An 18,691-nucleotide genomic window follows, 5' to 3' on the forward strand; every position below is an offset into this window, starting at 1 on the left:
TTAAAGTTCCACTTTGCAACAATCATATTACAGTTTTCAACTGTTTTTGAAGGTTGTTTATTACTACAAATTTCCAAGTTCTCTTTTAAGTTGAACTTTTTTTGATAAATGTCGTTTTCTCTGCGTAGTTTCAAATCATTGAAGTAAAGAATAGGAGCTAACTATTACGGACAAGAGAATGTAACCTAATTGATCATAAGCACTGCACATCCAGCACACAACTTAAGTAGAACATTAGAACTCCAAAAAAGCGAGTAAATTTATGTCACAAAGAAACAATTACAATATTTTGAACAGAACAAAGAAATGGGTAAAGCTACAACATGAATTTCTTCATCCTATAATAACACATTACTCTAAAACTATGATTGAAGTACACTGAATTTAATTCTCGAAAAGCAAAAGTGAAAATTCAGGTAAAGATCAAATAATATAGAACTTTGTCCAATTCTAGACATAATTTTTTTCTCAAATGCATCAATGAGGAAACGATAATGATGGGCAGATAGGTCAGAGACTTGTGCAGCAATTACTGGTAAAATTATCGCAGCAAAGATATATAAATTATCACTGCAAAGTTGTTGGATAAGAATCAAGAATGCCACCAGCATCTCCATTATATAAGTCTTGCCATTTTCTAGAATATTTACAATACAGTGGAACATCATCCTGAGAAAAAAATTGGCATTGATATTTCTTATAACATTGCAAGGCAACATAAAATGTCAATTCTAGCACACCTCAAAGCTAAGCAGATGAGAGGCTTTAGGTTCTAAAGATAATTGAGAATCGAGGTTCACTATAAACCACCATCTACTAGACAAGACAACCGAAACTTGGAGAAGAAATGAGCAAATGCCTGTGCTTCCGAGCAATGGAGACACAATTAGGTTAAAACCACTGCACCAAAGTGACGTTCCTATGAATTTTGGTGCTATGGTTCACTCATAATATATACAACATGGACAACCAAGTGATATTGTGAGTTCCCTAGTGATTTGAACTACCTACGATTGGCAGACCTCGTCTTCTCCAGAACCTGCACCTTGTCAAGAAGCTCTTGTATAGTATTTGATGCGTCCTGAAATCAAGCCAAGAAAATCAATTGACTATTCACTTCCTAAAGAAAAGATGCAAGAAGTTGAGTGAAGTTCACCTTTAGCTTCTTTCTCAAGTTCTCTTCCTCCATATCGCGGCGTTGTCTCTCCTCCGTGAATATGTCTATTAAACTTTCTTGCTCCTTGTTAAGTTCCTCTATTTTTCTAGTTGAGTCCTGCAGCTGAACATGGAGCAGAAATATTTCAGTTTCATTAAAGAATCCATCAAAATTTAGTCTAACAAAGTTTCACCATTACTATTACAAAAAAACACTGTATATAGATTCAATAGCAGGAAGCCAGGAACCACAGAAAGGTCCAAGGACCTTGAGGTTATGTTTTCAGTTCCCAGAATAAAGATAAAGGAACATAAACAAGTAGTACTTTGTATCCAAACTTCACGTCAGAAGGAAAAATATTGATCACCAGTTTCTCTCACATCAACTACTATAAAGCTTTCATGCACAGAAATGCGGCTACATTGGCAAACAGTAAACATCAAAATCTCATCTAACCTGAGCTTCAAGTGATTTGGATCTCTCTCTTTCATGCTGTAAATCACGTAACAGATCACCTAAAATCTCTTCCTCTTTCCTCCGCAACCTGTTGAATAAATAAACATTTTGGTGGTTCATATGATCCTAAAATGCTACAAAATGGCTTAATAATAATGCAAAGGTTGCAGAACAAGCACCTTTCTTTAAGCTCACGGTTCTCTGCTTTTAACTGCTCTAGAGACTCCGTGAGGTTATCTGGCAGCATGTCCTCATTCTCAACAGCATCACCCTATTGGACCAAATAACAAATTTATCAATTCCACTATCTACTCCAACTCTCAGTGAAATAAATTCTATTGAAGAGCAATTTTCCCCAATGAGAACCTTCAAAAGTTGATGAGCGAAATTAAGTGCACAGAATTTTGGGCCATATCAACCCCTTCCTACCCACAAAAGCACTGAATGTGTACAGTGATTAGAGTCCATGATAATGGATGTTAGAATCTCCTGTGTAGCTTCAAAATTATCCTCAAGACTAACATGGACATATCAGACTCAACCTTCTAAGAGAGCACACTGGCTACAAGTACAGCAATTTAACATGATACTCTGGCATATATCACTAATTAGAGCTATTCTATTATTAAGGATCCTACCCCGTGCCAAAAACTAAGACACCCGGAAGAAGATTTGGAGGTTAAAGGGAACGTAGATCAGGAATAACCTTTGATCTTGAACTTCTAGTAACTCGCTTGAGGCTTCCACCAGGCGAACATACTTGCTCAGCAACTCTTTTTCCAAAGCCTGGCGGTGCATGCATAACTCGCGAGTCATCTTTTCCATTAGTATGCTTCTGATGTCCACCTGGTTGATTCTTTGGAAGGACAACTTGGACATCATCATCGCTGTCATCTTCGGCAGAAGTTGATGGCTCCAAAGTACTTGGTATGTTTCTAGATCTTCTGGCTTTGCTATCATGCTTGCCATTTAGGTGCCCAACACCATTGCTCCTCTCAGATGACTTAGCGGAACTCTTATATTTTGATTGAGATGCTGAATAAGGATAATCAGGAGAATCCTCTGTTGAAAAACATAATTATGTACTTATCTTTTATAATAAGAAACTAGACATAATCAGAAGGCAAGATCACCTTCTTGAACTGAGATATTAAAATAGCAAACAAATCAAGAAAAAACAATAAACCTTGTGTAAAGAATTGATGAAGAATAAAAAAAAGTAGTATCCTCTTTGAACACAAGTCCCCAGACAGAGTCAAACCTTCCTAAAGGTTGTGTAAAGAATTGATGAAGAATAAAAAAAGTAAGATAAAAGTATTCCACCTAGGATACCTCGTGCAATAGCTTTCTTATTCCGCCTAGGAGCATACCCAATTTTGTGACAAAGAGTTGACCTGGAAAAGAAATTAGGAGTATACTAAGCACATGAAACTCTGGAAAAGCACAACACAGAGATGAAACAGAACACACCAGTAAGTTTTCTGCATCTGCACTAATCGTGCTTCAAGTCTTGAAAGAACTGTCGTACGCTCAAACCCTTGCTTGTCATGAGCTGGTTCAACAAAATTGGCTTCCAATACACCTGGCATCAAATATTGCAAAACAATAAGCACTTTAAACGGAAAAACTATGAAAGAATAACTTTTAAGATAAAAGAGCAGACCTATAACTCCACGACCGTCACTTCCAGGAGCATGCCAAAGCCTCCAAAATGGCTGCCAACAGAAGGAAACTTTAGTACAGATCACTAGATCACAAAATGGAGAATGTTCAGCCATGCAAAGGCTCCAAACTATCCATCTCTTACTGTCAATAGGGAAAGTCTACATAAACTCACATACACCATATGTTAACAAAGTTGGAGTATAAGGATTAGAAAATTGTCCTTTTTGGATAAGCAGATGGCAGATTGTGGAGAACAGCGAAAATTATTCTCACTGCAGGATAAGGTAAAATATCAAGTTGCACGTCTCATTCCCATGTTTTTCACTAATATGGTTCATTACTCTAGTTTTCAGGTTACTCTTTATAATATATATACAAAATGTTGCCTTCTCACCCAAAAAAAAAAAAGAGGGGGGAAGGAAGGGGGGGGGGGGGTTGCATGTCTCTTAAAGGTAGATCTGATACTGCAAATCCCCTTGTATACAAAGGTACTGGGGAAAGCATTCCACCACATAATCAAAGAAGACATCAACAACCTACAGCGATCATCCGGTTTACCAAAACAATTGCACTTCAGAAAAAAGACAAACCTTAATAAGTCTATTTTTGTGATAGACATTAAACCCTTGAACATCGATATGAGATTTAGCATCCTTTACAAACCCAATTTTCACAGTAGCCAACATCTACAAGCATCAAAATGAAAATGAATGAGAAAAGGATTAATCACACACAAAAAAATCCAAATCAAGTTTGCATCCAAAGACATATTACGTTGGAATCTTTGGGTACTCCATCCGGACCAGGCATAGGGCGATATGTGACCTCCTGGGTCAGCATCATATCATTTACTATGTTATGGTGCTCAACATCTTTACCCCGCAGAATAATCCGAAAGCCAGGAGCAACTCTTAGGTATAGAATTGATGCATAGCTCTGAAAATCCAAGAATACATGTGATAAAAACAAAATTACTTTCTAAGAAGAAGTATCATATACGTATTCTGTGAATATAAAGAACATCAAATGCACGTAGCACTAAGGAAGACAGAGCTACAGGAATTCCAATTAAAGTCTATGCAAAACCATGTCCACAATGTGGGGTATGGGGAACGTAGGGTGTACGCAGAGTAGGTACACAAGCAAAGAATAGTACAACAACAACATACCCGGTGTAGTCCCACAATGTGGGGTATGGGGAGCGTAGGGTGTACGCAGACCTTACCCCTACCTCAGAGGTAGGGAGGCTGCTGTTTCCAATAGACCCTCAGCTCACATAGGCGAAGAATAGAAAAGGAAACAAATCAGCTATTAAAAATCAAATAGGCTAGTTAACTAATCAGAACAGAGTAATATTAACACAACAATACACCCTTATTTTAGTATTATCTCTTTTGTCTCAACATCTTAATAATTGTAAAGATGGTAATATTTCTGTTGAGCTTTAGAAGCAAACTATCAACCAAAAAAAAAACATTCAGACATCCACACCTCTTAAGTGGATTGTCTCTCATGTTCTCACACTTTGCCAACACCATTACAGTGGAGAAAAGATGAAGAAGAGAATAAAATCAATATCCATTTATGATCAGGTTGTCTCAGAAGTCTCTGAATCAAAGCATTTAATCACACCAAGTTATCTCCAAAACTTGCCTTTCCCTTCACAACATAAGGGAAATTGTTTCACCTAATTGAGATCAAAAAAGACCTCGATGTACATTTTGCAACTGATCCTCATGGGACAAGGCCCAACATTAGGAAACAGACCAAATTCATTTAAACTATGCATTACATAAATTACGTTAAACTGATTCATTTCTGTCCAATTTCATCCCATAAGTCCAATAAATCAATTCATCAAGCAACTCGTATCTCTTGGCTAAAACACTATTTATATTTGACCAGCAAAAATTCTACAAGTATAATTAGAGCATATATTTTGCTGGTTAAGAATTGCATCTCTCTTATTCTGATTGGTAAACAAAATTAAGTACTTGCATTTAATCTCAAAACTTGAAATTAACTGGTCATCATTCTACTAAAAGTATATAACAACAAACCCAGTGTAATCCCACAGATGGGGTCTACGTGAAGGTAGAGTGTATGCAGACCTTACCCTTACGTTGAAAAGGTAGGGAGGTTGTTTCCATTTGTACGAACGATGAAAAAGAGGCAGCAGCAACAAGCAGAGTTCTACTAAAGAGTATACAAGGAATAAATTGGTCTACAACTACTTTTGATCAAAATGTTAGGATGATGATACTAGCAACCACGACACACTTGGAATGCTTTGGATTGATGATAGTCCCTAGCAGCTCTTGATAGAGTAGATCAATATGGGCAAAGGCAAATGCCCAATTGATAACAACTGCTCCTTGGTTCCAGAAGCATATAAACCTCCACAATTCAAACAGGGACTTAAACTGCTGCAAATAAAACCTATAATTTTGTTTGGAAAAAACTTACCCAACTAGCCTGGGACATTTTTTAGTTAGAGATAAATTTAGGTGACCCTTGTTTGGATTTAAAAAGTCAAGGAACTAATTAATTTCATCACAGAACCTTCACAGCAACATGAAATCCAAATAACCTGGTGCCGTGTAACAAAAATGCTCCCACTAACACATGGCAGAACAAATATTACTTACCCTTAACGAATGTCTATATGTCAAGAAATGCCGTGAGTTTGGATACTGTTTGGCCATCTGTATGCTCCTCTCATCACGGTTGACTCCTCTTATTTGAATATCCTGAAGGAGAGAATGAAGAAGCATGTCACTAAAAAACCAAGAATCATGTGACAGCATGTTAAGTAAAGCAGAGAAACAAGTAACAAGTAAAGAATATTAAAGGGTTACATGTGGATCAGCATCAAAATCTAGCTCGAGTAGTCCTTGGTCATCCTCCCACAAGTTGTATACTATAATCCGAGTGCCCTGACCTTTCATCAGATTACACTGAAGCATGTATAGAAAAAATTGAATGATTAGCAGATACAACACATCCAAAACTGAACGACAGAGTAACATAGAAACAAAATTGACAAGGCAATGTCATGTAAACCCAAGTATTGAACTTTATAAGTGTGCCAAAATAATTCATTAATTTCAACCTGGACAGGCCATGGACTAGCAACAGAAGCTACAATGGGCACATGCTCAAGGAAAGAATGTGATTGCTGAAGTTCATTGAATAGTGCTGGCTGGAAGCATATACTATATATGACAGGAGGGGAATACACAGATAAGCTTCACAATTGGGTTGCACACTGGCAGTGAACACTGGAGAGCTAGATTTTTCAAGCTAAATTTAATGTTATGACAGCTGAATTAAATTTGCGGGAGAGTATATGTTCTGTTTAATACTGGAATCAGGGTTTCCAACTGTGCACTTCGTAATTTAAACTACTCAAATGAAAGCTTATATCTTCTCATTGCTCCTTTATAAGATCTTTCATACTAGTTTAACAATCGCAGAAGGATTTAAAATACTACTCCATTTTGGGGAGTTGTAGGAGGGGGGATGATTTTGAAGATTTACCTGTCTAAGTAGATCAGCTTCACTTGAAAAAGGGGACCACTCAACTATGGTCTCAAGATTTCTATCCCAGTCACCAGGAGATGATCGTATTATCTTGTCCCACCCTTCTCTTTTTTCATAGTCAAGCTGTCACAATAGCAAGAAAACAAACATCAGTCTACGAGATGCAAGAACCACTATCAAGGGAAAAAGTAAGATCAGGACACCATTAGCAAGGTCAGAAACATGTTATCAAGTTTTCTTAAAATCTGTAGCTTAGAGAAAAGATAACGCAGGCAAAATGGGAGGAAGAGCGCAAACACTAGTACAAAATCGCCACAAACAACTGAAGTCCTGTTACAGCACAGAGCTTGAGCAAAAATGGAAAGTAGAATGCACACTTTGTACAAAGTTTACATCAACAACTGAACTCCACATAAAGCGCAGAGCTTGTTGACTTCCGTTTAGATATCCAACATGAGAATAGGCACAAAGAGTCTATTAATTGGATTTCTGGTTAGTGAATCGCAATAGAAGCATTTCAAGATGCACTTTGCCTCAGATAGGGACGCCAGATCCACATTTTCACCATAAGATCACAATAACTATGGATAAAAACTATGGAAATTTGAAATAATTCAGCATGCTTACCATGGGAACAACGATGTCTTCCATTCCTTTGTTTCGCAAGAATGTGTAGGACAGCAATCCAATGCTCTGGGTGGGGCTGAAATCAAAAGAAAATACCTGGATAAATAGCAGTATCTAACCACCACAAGAATAAAGAGAGAGAAACAAGGGTCGAAAGGATGAATAATCACAAATACAAGAGTGGGAGACTGCACAAGAGCCTGAGAAAGTTGAGATCAGACGTGACTAACTTACAGTTATAAAGGGAAACTAAGGAAGGAATCTCCAAGTGCAAGGAACCAATCGTAAGGCCTTGCACTCGCAACTCACATCCCATTCTCAGGGATACAACAAACCTGTGTTACACAGAGTCTTCATTTTCCTTAATGTACCCACGTCGACAAGGTTCATGCATAGCTTTCAACACACTCCAAACTTGCTAAAAATTAGATGTACCCACACAGGATATTTGATTGCACAAAGTTTCATGTAACTTGATAGAAAAGTAGGCACCTCAGATTACGAGTTTTACACACATGGATTTCCACATATCTCATTGGTCCTAACATAATAGCTAGTTTTAAGTATATGGAAGTGCTATGCTAACGCTAGGCAAATGTCCCACATCATACAACTCCAACCACAAACTATTTTACCAATCGACCCAAGCGTTCCACCAGTTGACAAAATAGACTTAGGTGGACCACAGAAAAATCACACTCTCAATGACGTGAAAGTAGAAATCAACCAGATCAGACCCAAGTCTGTAGTGAACACATGCATAACCAGCAGGATCAAGTCCCGTGTATTATCGTTGATTACTGTATCGAGCCTATAAAAAAATGTATCCCCGCCTTTTTCCCTTAAGTTCTTATCATTTTAGCCGTCGTAACCGCAAGATACGCCTACTTCTTCGTCACCTTATACTTCTTATTCTTCCGCTTGTCCTCCTGATCTGTTCTTTCCACTAACATCGCATAAGCAACCTTCTTAGCTTCCACTTCTCCTTGAACCTCACATTCCACCACCGGAGAAAATCAACATTGCACAGTGGAACTAAAGCTGCGTTGATGGATCGCAACTACCAACAGAACTTCACAAATTTACTACTCACATATTGGTACCGACCACCCCCAATCACACTTTCTACCTACCCTGAGGAAGGCAGGATAAATAGAGATTTTCCTTTTCCCGCTCCATTGCCAATCATAGTTTTTAACTAAGGCAACAATTTCAAAAATGTTATCCCATTGCACGCCCATACAATCATTCATAACTGATAACGGGCAGCATGTCATGAACTTTCACGTCCTACTCTTTGCCAATTAGGAATACCAATAGGACTGTATAAGAATCATACATATTCTGTTCTACAAGTTACTAAGAAAATCATAGAATGGTGATCATCCGAGGAATATATGAAGCGACAAATAATTATCAGAAGAAAAGCTTGCACATATGAAACCAAGACCATAAAATGCTGATAAGCAGAGAGGGAACAAATACACGAGTTATGACAAGTCCATGCATCAAACTCTAGTAACATGTAAGCCCTAGGCCAATTTCCAAATTTGTACCAGCTGAATTGAGAAATGGAAGAACAGAGTAAGAGATCATTAAAAGGAGGAAGAAGTAACAACCTTCTCCCTGGCTTCCCACCAGAGCGAGAGAAAACAATCACATCTGCTCCAAGTCTCATGGTACTAGTCTTGAATCCATTTCCATCTATACAAAAGCACAAAAATAACTTATATGCTGAAGTAAACATTACTGATAATCTGAACAACTGAACAGAAACTAACAATATCAAAAGCATCTCAATTAAAACTCACACTGCCCAATAGTATCTGCCATTTTGCTTTTCACAGAATATCCCAGAGACATGCAATGCCTCATTCGCTCAGGATCCATCCCACCACCATTATCTGTAGATGAATGAGCAAGATAAAACAAACCAACAGCGCCACAAAGAATAAAATGACAGTTTTATTAAGCATATAATACAATGAAGAGAGAAGTTTAGTGCCTTGATCAATGAAAGAGAGTTTAGTGCATAAAAGAATGAATATTTCAGAAAAGTCTAAAAAATAACATTTTTAGGATGTTTAGGAAAAGATTTGGCCAGCTAATTGCTCCTACTAATGAAGCATAGCATATCCACAGTTTTATACCATCTAATAGGAAACTCCATAGTGGGGCATTGTGTTCATGGGAGCTAACATTGAGATTGCTTCTCCTCAAAATACACGGAACGCAAATTGATGTACTCTTTACTGGTTGTCTTATTCACATGAATTAAAGAGAAGTGGAAGTGCATAATCATTCTCCACTTAACCAATCCCAATAAGTTAAAGGAAAATGGAGGGAAGAAAAATAAAAGGAAGGAAAGGATATAAAAGTTGATTGGACTGGGATAATATAGAAGGCTTTCCTAAAGACTGGTAATTGTAGTTCTTATCTGACATAGAAAAGACTATGGCGTTCTCATTTGTAGAGAATGCATAGTTCGAGCAACTATGTAAAAAGCAAAAGAAACACAGTAAAGTTGAATACCTTCAATCAGAAGCATTCTGCTCCCATCTTTTTTGTTTTGGACCATATCAATGTTCACATATGTTGCTCCGTTGGAGACCTTATCAAAGAGAGTGAACTTAAAACAGTATGTTAAGTGTCAAGAAAGAAATGATAGTAGTAAGCCAAAATGTATACCTCATCCAATGAATTGTCCAAAAGCTCTGCAAGAGCTGCAGGATTGGATACGATCAGAAAAGATGAAATCAAGAGGGCAAAAACTGTAAGAGTATGTAATAAGCCTACAAAATTACGGTTAGATCAAAACCGATAATTTACCTCCAAGTACCCACTTGTGACTTGTGGCATTGGAGTGTAGGAATTTGGGATGAACTCTGACATGATCTATACCACCTACAAGATTAAGAAAGTATGTTACAACCACAGCTAAAATAATCATCTTTACTACAAAAACCCAAAAAGGAATATATATAATATCCCTTCATAAGAATACATAACCGGAGATATTAATACTTCCAATAAGGTTAGTTAATAAATGGTCTTGCTGTTATACAACTTTGAAACATTCTATTGACTTAATAACTTACCTAATTAATTAAAAATAAATAAATAAATAACCATAGCTTCCCCATATCCAAAACAATTGAGAAAATCCACTTCAACCACCCAATAAAGCTAACAAGATTTAGACAATCCAATTAATTAAGGCTCCGAACTACTACTCCTAGCTTCCCCATATTCAACAAGAATTAGAGAATCCAATTCACCCACCCAATTAAGCTACAATAATCCACCAAAAATTACAGTCATTGAGGCTCCGAATTGCTACTCCTAGCTTCCACCATATTCAACAAGATTTAGAGAATCCAATTCACCCACCCAATTAAGCTACAATAATCCACCAAAAATTACAGTCATTAAGGCTCCGAATTGCTACTCCTAGCTTCCACCATATTCAACAAGATTTAGACAATCCAATTCACCCACCCAATTAAGCTACAATAATCCATAAGAAATTACAGTTATTGAGGCTCCGAATAACTATTCCTAGCTTCCACCATATTCAACAAGATTTAGACAATCCAATTCACCCACCTAATTTAAGCCACAATAATCCACCAAAGCAAAAATTACAAACTTACAATCATCAAGGCTCTGAACTACTACTACTCACAATTTCCCCCACCATATTCAACAAGATTTAGACAATCGAATCAATCCACCCTATTTAAGCTTAGAGTAATCCACCAATATGCACAGCAAAACAATTCATAGATAAATTAAAAGGGAAGAGCACATCACTGCTGGCATGCACGAATTAAAACTAACAAATTACGCTAATTTTCTTAGTTCGCGTTGCTCGAGAAAAAAGAATACAGTGCGACGAACTTGCCAATAACAAACCTGAAGTTAATCCTGAACTAGCAGAAGAAGCCCCTTCATAATCCCCAGCCTTCCAAAACTGTTTGCAATTATTCTCTGAAACACTTAAATCCCTATTGCTTCCATTAGGCGGAGCCGGTAACGGCAATGGAGGTTCCTTAGGCGGTGGCAAAGGATCTAAAAATCCCAAAGGCAATGCGAAGTTCACATCCAGCACACTCTTCCTCTTCTTCTTCGGCCTATCACTACCATTACCGGCATAACCACCGGAATCAGAGTCGGAGTCGGAGTCGTCACTACTGCTTAGATCAATAAACACCGATTGAGCCGCCGGTGAAGATTTCTCCGGCGGCTTCTTCATAAACCCTCTATTATCATCCAAATTTTCTTGCTTAATTACAATATTGGAATTCGCCATGCAAAAAGGGAATTACAGAGGACGATGAAAAGAAAGGAAGATTCAAAGAATTTAGATGAAGAGATGCAAAAAGGGTTTTCACGTACTCGTCTCGATGATAATATATGAACCGTGTGATTTTCTGGAGATCTGTTGTGCCTTTTTTTAGCTGCGGGTCCCTATTTTATAAGCGTTAATGATGTTTTATTTAAGATTTCAAGACCGACCCTTTACTTGCTCTTCTGCTACGGTATTAAAATTTGATTAGTTATTTTTATTTTGAAAAATATTATCCCTCCGTCTCATTTTAGTTATCGTTATAACTAATAAAGTTATACACAACTTTTAAGAAAACATTAATTGAAAACTTTATTTGACTAAAATAGCCCTTATTAATTTTTTAATTTTAAACAATTTACGTGTCTCTTTATTCAAAAATAATTAATGCTAAGAAAAAAGATGAAAAAATAATTAATTTTCTCTTAATTATTTAAATTGACAACTATTTTTAGTATACATGACAACTAATATAGAACGGAGTGAGTATATTAAACTAATTTAGTATGGATTGATTTTGATATTTTATAGATGGCATCATATCATATCATAGATGATAGATTTATATAACTAACGTGTCATATATGATATTGTTGACACCCAATTTTGGCCTTCCACAACGTGACTTTTTTTAAAAAAAAAATTATCGAGTTCCTTCAATTTTAAACAATTTCAATGAGCTTACAGTATATATATATATATATATATATATATATATATATATATATATATATATATATATATATATATTATTTTTTTTTATTCTTGAATAATATATATATATATATATAAATATATATATATATAATATATTATTACTTTTTATCATTATTTGAGAATCATCTCAAAAAGAATATTTATCTTAAACTAAATACTTTGTAATTAGTTTGGCCTAGTTAATAGACTTATATTTCAAGTTAATTAGTTTAAACTTAAATTAATTATTCTACTTTGTCAAAATTAAGAAGTTTGTTAATTAATTTATGTTTATTTATCTTATTTTTATTTTAGCCTTCTTCAATTTTAAATAAATTGAAATAATTAGCTTTTATAAAACTTAAAATATTTTTTTTATGTTCTTTTAAAATAATTTTTGTCATATTTATTGTTTTAAGATACTACATATAGTTTTTTTTATGTAGTTATTACCTTTTAGGAATATTCAAAATTGATCTAAAAAGAGATTTTTTTTTTTATCTTATCAATTATTTCGTAAATTGGTAGTTTTTATTTTCGAATTAATTAGTTTATGATTACGTTAATTATTTTATTTTTGTTAGAATTAAGAAACTTGTTAATTAATTAGTGTTAATTTTTCCTATTTAAATTTTAGCCGACCTCACTACTTAATTTTATCTTGATTTATACGGGTTTTTTTTACTCCTTTTTAATCCTTGTGGCCATTTTTATAACCATTTTTTTATAGACCTAACCCTATACACTATTATATTTTCTACCCCATACTACTAACTTTAACTCATACAATTTCATGTCCCAACACTACTACCATAACATATTAATATACACATCCCCATCAACAACAACAATACCATCACTCTTTGTCCCCTCTTCAATATATATATATATATATATATATATATAATATAATAATATTCATTACCCAATATATTATTAGTTGGCCCATTCCGTATTATTTTATTTGTCCACCTATTTTGTGTTATTTTATTTCTTCGTCCATTCGTATTACTTTATTTATCCGCACATTCAGTATTATTTTATTCATCTTCTATTCCACATTATTTTATTCATCCGTCATTCTCTATTATTTATTCATTCGCATATCCCTATATATGTTGGATGACGGACTCTAAAAAAAAGAGGGAGTAGGCAGAATGAATTTTGAACACGAAGAAGAAGTTTGAACAAAAAAAAGGGGCTTGAACACTCATAGAAAATTCTTACAATCTGATTTTTAAAAATATTTCTTGCAAAGAATTTTCGAATTTTCTCTCTACTGCATCGGGCTTTATTTGAAGAGCAAGGGTAGATTCGCGACAAAATCATTCTCGTTCACTTCCCTGCAACAGTGCATGTGAAGTTATGATATGACTCCATCTCTGTCCAAATTAGAGAAACGATCAATATATGCATTTTGGCTCGAGTCTATAGTGATTTATTCACTCCAAAAACAAAAAAAATCCAATCACTTTCTCCTCACTTCAAAGCTCTATATTTTTATTTTCTACATACATATATTGTTATCCCTTGGTTAATGTTTTTACATATTTTACGCTTATATTGATGTTTGCCTTTATTTGTGTTTGAATTTGTATAAATCAACTAAGAACAATAGTAAGATGTAGTCACTCGCCTATCTATCCTTTAGATATTGGGTTTAGTATATTTATTCGGAATGATGTTTTTAATTGAGTTTTATTTACTTAACTTATTTTTTAAATTTTGAAAGCATAAGAATGTGAACTTTTTTTTCCAAGCAAATATATATATATATATTATTTTATAAAAAAAAACAATAACTTCGAGAAACAGATTTTTGATGTAAAAAATGTAATTTTTTGAGAGCTTTAAAGTGAAGCAATTCAAATATCAAAATATTGATTTGAATGAAAATATACCATTTTTAGCACACTTTTTTTTTTTAGTATTAAAAAAAAACATTGACATGCTTAGAGTTAAAAATGCAACTCTTTTGAAAAATCTTAAACAAGTCGATTTGAAGAAGAAATACAATTTTTAAGTGGATAAAAAATATATTTTTGGGCAAAAGTTGCATATTATATAATGCTGAAAATTTGACATCTTTAGCTTTAAGAAATTCTTGTTTAACTAGTTGTACAAAAGATGTTTTTCTAATAAAAATAAATTAAGCTAAATTTGGTCGGTAATCGTTTTTAACGAATCTTAAAGGATGCTTAACTCCTTCCCCTTTGGAATAATTAGAACCCTTACCTCGAATCACATAAGTTAAGTAGACCACTAATTGGAGTTCATTTTTAGCATTAAATTAGTTAATTATTTAGGTATCCTAATTTACTTTAAAAATAATTAAATAGCGACTACTTAAATTAAATAATTTAAAAATTATTAATATATTATATACAATTTGACCTCGAATTAAAATAGGATATAACACATCTGACATTATAGATTGCAGATTCATTCTGACAGTATATTATGGAAGAACTGATTCATTCATTCAAGAAAAATGCTCTTTGATCTCCTGTGTTCACATATTTCAAGGTTCAATCCATGAATTTAAGGAAAATGTGATATCTTCATAAAATTATCAAGTCTTGAAGATATGTTTAATCGGCTAAAAAATTTGTTCACATCTTTGTTTAAATGTAAAATCGTCCAAAAGATATCTTTACACATTTTTTTTGAACCGGCCAAAAAAAATTTCTTTTCATTAAAATGTTGAATTTTTTTACATTTACCTGTGATATCATAAAAGATAGATTCATTTCTTCAAAACGAAAAAAATTATACAAGAAAATACAACAAACAAAATTTGAGCTTACATTTTAATAGTTTAATTTTTATATCATATTTAGCAAAATTAAATTCTTTTTTTGTAAAACGACTTGCAAAAGAATAGTCATATATTAGATATAGATTTTGTTTTCATTTGCAAAGCTTTTCTATCCTATTAATTCAGATTTTAATAAATAAATTAATTTTTATTTTTTTTAATTGCTTTTTAAATATTTTTACTAATCTATAAAATAATTAGCTCATGCTTTTATTTCTGCATTTCATTTTTATCTTTAAGAGGGAAAAAAAAAAATAAGACGACAAAACAGGCTGAAGAATAAAAGAAATAAGAAGATAAGGTAGCTCCATACTAGTGCCCTCAATACACCATTTTCACACAAAGCTAATTAATGGATACATTAATATAATGTTGGGAGCGTAATAGACCAAAATTATAATTTTATTATAAATAATATTTTTATTATATAAGGAGTAAAATATTACATACTCAAAATAAAATTTTCATAACTTTTTCACACTAAGTGATTTGACACTTCACTTTTTCATAAGAACTTTGCTTTTTATTTTTTCTTTTCTAATGCACTATTTCTCACAACATATCAAACATATATGAGTACATATATTTATAGCTAACATAGACCGTCATACTTTATGAAATTTGTTTTCAAATTTAATTTTCCTTCTTCACTTTAGCCATTATTATTGACTAAACTTTATGCAATTTTATTCCAAATTTGCTACTTCTTCATCAACTTTAGTGCTGCCATTTTTTACTAAACTCTACGCAATTTGATTCCAAATTTATTACTTTTTTATTAATTTTAGTGCCGCCATTTTTTACTAAAATTTTATGACTTAATTTGAATTCTAATATATAATTGATACACCTGGTAATAGTTTAGAACCGAAAAGTTTTTGGTATAATTAGTTTTTGTGTGGACAACAACGGGTAATTAATTAAGATTTTAAGGGTAATTTGTGTATTTTTTTCAAATAACATCATGCATATCTTTTATTTTCAAACTTTTCATTTTTCTCTTCCATTTTAATATTTTCTTCCTTAGATGGTAAAATTTTTGTCCGTTTCTCTACTTCAAAGTCTCAAAAAGTCCGGCTTATTCTCTTTATAAGAAAAAATGGTTTTTGTTATAAATATATTGTATTATGAATGATCATTCGATACTCTTATAACCTCCTAAAGAAGCTTACAAGTAGCTTATAAAAAGTTTGGCAAGAAAATTTCTACAAGCAGCTGACAAGTAGCTTTGCAAGTAGATTTCTACAAGTAGCTTTGCAAGCGGATTCCTATAAGCAGCTTATAAGTAATTTTGCAAGCACGTTTCTACAAGCAACTAATTACAAGTATTTTTATAAGCAAGTTCCTACAAGCAGCTTACAAGTAGTTTTACAAGCACGTTCCTACAAGCAACTAATTATAAGTAACTTTATGCAAATTCCTACAAACACCTTACAAGTAGATTTGCAAACACATTCCTACAAGCAACTTACATGTAGCTTTACATGCAAGTTCTTACAAGCAGCTTACAGATAGATTTGCAGGCAGATTCTTACAAATAGCTTTGCAAGCAGGTTCCTACAAATAGCTTTGCAAACAGGTTACTACAAGCAGCTTACAAGTAGGCTCCTCAAGCTGCTCACAAATAGCTTTGCAAGCAGGTTCCTACAAGCAGCTTACAGGTAGCTTTGCAAGCAAATTTTTACAAGCATCTTACTGCTAGCTTTGCAAGCAGATTCCTACAAGCACTTTACAAATAGCTTTGCAAGCAGATTCGTACAAGCAGTTTAATTACAAGTAGTTTTGCAAGCATGTTCCTACAAGCAGCTCACAGGTAGCTTTGCAAGCAGGTTCCTACAAACAGCTTACAAGTAGATTTGCAAGCAAGTTTCTACAAGCACCTTACACGTAGTTTTGTAAGCAGGTTCCTACAAGCACCTTACAAGTAGCTTTGCAAGCAGATTCGTACAAGCAACTTACAAGTAGCTTTGCAAGCAGATTCCTATTAGTAGCTTCCTTCAGCCAGCTTGTAATTAGCTTACATAGCAACTTTACATCTTCGACAAATAAGAACTCAATTAAGTTCATTTATACATCAGTTTGAAGAGAAATACAATCTCTCTCTCATCCTAACTTATTTGACTATATATCGTGTTGTCTACTAATAAGGGTTGTGGTGTAGTGGTAAATACTCTTTCATCCTTAACCAAAAAGTCTCGGGTTCAAGTCACCTTGGGTACGGAGTCGCCTTTGTTAGGGAACACTTTACCCCTAATGTGGGACTTCCCAGCGCGAATTCGGATTTAGTAAGACTCCAATGTGGGTACCAGATACAGGGTGGAAAACCAAAAAAAGAATATCTTGTTGTATTGCATTTTATTATTATTTCGTAATAATTTCCTTCTTCTTTAATAATATAAGATAAACTTTGAAAATTATACATTTCCACATATAATTAACTCATAATATTATCATCATTAATATTATTGAAAATAAATTATCTCATGTTTCATGTTTTGGGACATCAATGTTTTAAAGACCGGCCTCTTTTATTATGAATCGCCAAAGTTTTTCTATCTTTTATTATTGTAATCAAATTCGAAAAATAAAATCAATAAAAATGGACCTGACGTTATTTTCTTCCTCATAGCGTGAAACCCATAGCCTGTTTTCTCTTACTTCCCTTCCCAAGTAAGCAATTTTTAAAAAAAGAAAGAGAAAAAGATCACCTATATACATTGATTTCTCTAGAATTTTATCCTAAGATTTATATTGAAGTTCAAAATAAGCTCCTGATGTTGCCCCCCTTTTTTTTTCTTTTTTTCATACTAATGGACTTTGATTTTTTGAATCTATTGGGTCAACATTTTTTTCCTACTTCAAAGATCAACAAAAATGTAACTTATAAGACAAGCCGACAAGGCAAACATATTCAACATTAATAATTGATGAAAACATTGTAGGTCAAACAATTTATGGCAAATTATTTCAAGTTAGGCATTCAAATTTGACAAAATTATAATTGGGATATTGGAGAGCATTTGCGTAAATCAAATTTAAGCTTAGAAACTTGAACAGTTTAAAAATACATGAAAATTGTACGAGAATGTATCTAGCAAATTTATTATTTTTGAAAATTAAATACAAATTATAAATTATTATATTAAATTCGAATAGTGTTCGAGTTGTAGTTTACTAGAAGAAACTCATTCTGCTGAACTTATGCCCCAAAGCACAAGTCATGTGCAAGGCATAAGTTCAATGTATGAACCTCTTAAGAAATAATGTGCTAAAATTGAACTTATATCCCAAGTCACAAGTTATGTCTTACAAGGCAGAATTTCACATCTAGAACTTCATATCTTAAGAAATTCATACTACTGAACTGATGCCCTCAAAATAT

General features: G+C 33.7%; 1 protein-coding gene across 1 annotated transcript; it reads right to left on the minus strand.

Moving 5' to 3' along the window:
- Positions 1-578: 578 nt before the first annotated feature.
- On the minus strand, positions 579-11,889 carry LOC129894246 (protein MICRORCHIDIA 7-like). Its single transcript, XM_055969837.1, has 20 exons — positions 11,363-11,889; positions 10,277-10,351; positions 10,136-10,170; positions 9,980-10,058; positions 9,259-9,351; positions 9,067-9,151; positions 7,448-7,523; positions 6,818-6,943; positions 6,136-6,234; positions 5,926-6,027; positions 4,052-4,213; positions 3,868-3,963; positions 3,276-3,327; positions 3,083-3,194; positions 2,936-3,006; positions 2,319-2,674; positions 1,792-1,883; positions 1,613-1,700; positions 1,157-1,279; positions 579-1,081 (listed from the first exon to the last, which is right to left on the minus strand). The coding sequence occupies exons 1-20, from the start codon at positions 11,757-11,759 to the stop codon at positions 1,004-1,006; spliced, it is 2,397 nt and encodes a 798-aa protein (XP_055825812.1). The 5' UTR covers positions 11,760-11,889; the 3' UTR covers positions 579-1,003.
- Between the last annotated feature and the right edge of the window lie 6,802 nt (positions 11,890-18,691).

Source organism: Solanum dulcamara, chromosome 7 (assembly GCF_947179165.1).
Source record: "Solanum dulcamara chromosome 7, daSolDulc1.2, whole genome shotgun sequence".
Taxonomy (NCBI): domain Eukaryota; kingdom Viridiplantae; phylum Streptophyta; class Magnoliopsida; order Solanales; family Solanaceae; genus Solanum; species Solanum dulcamara.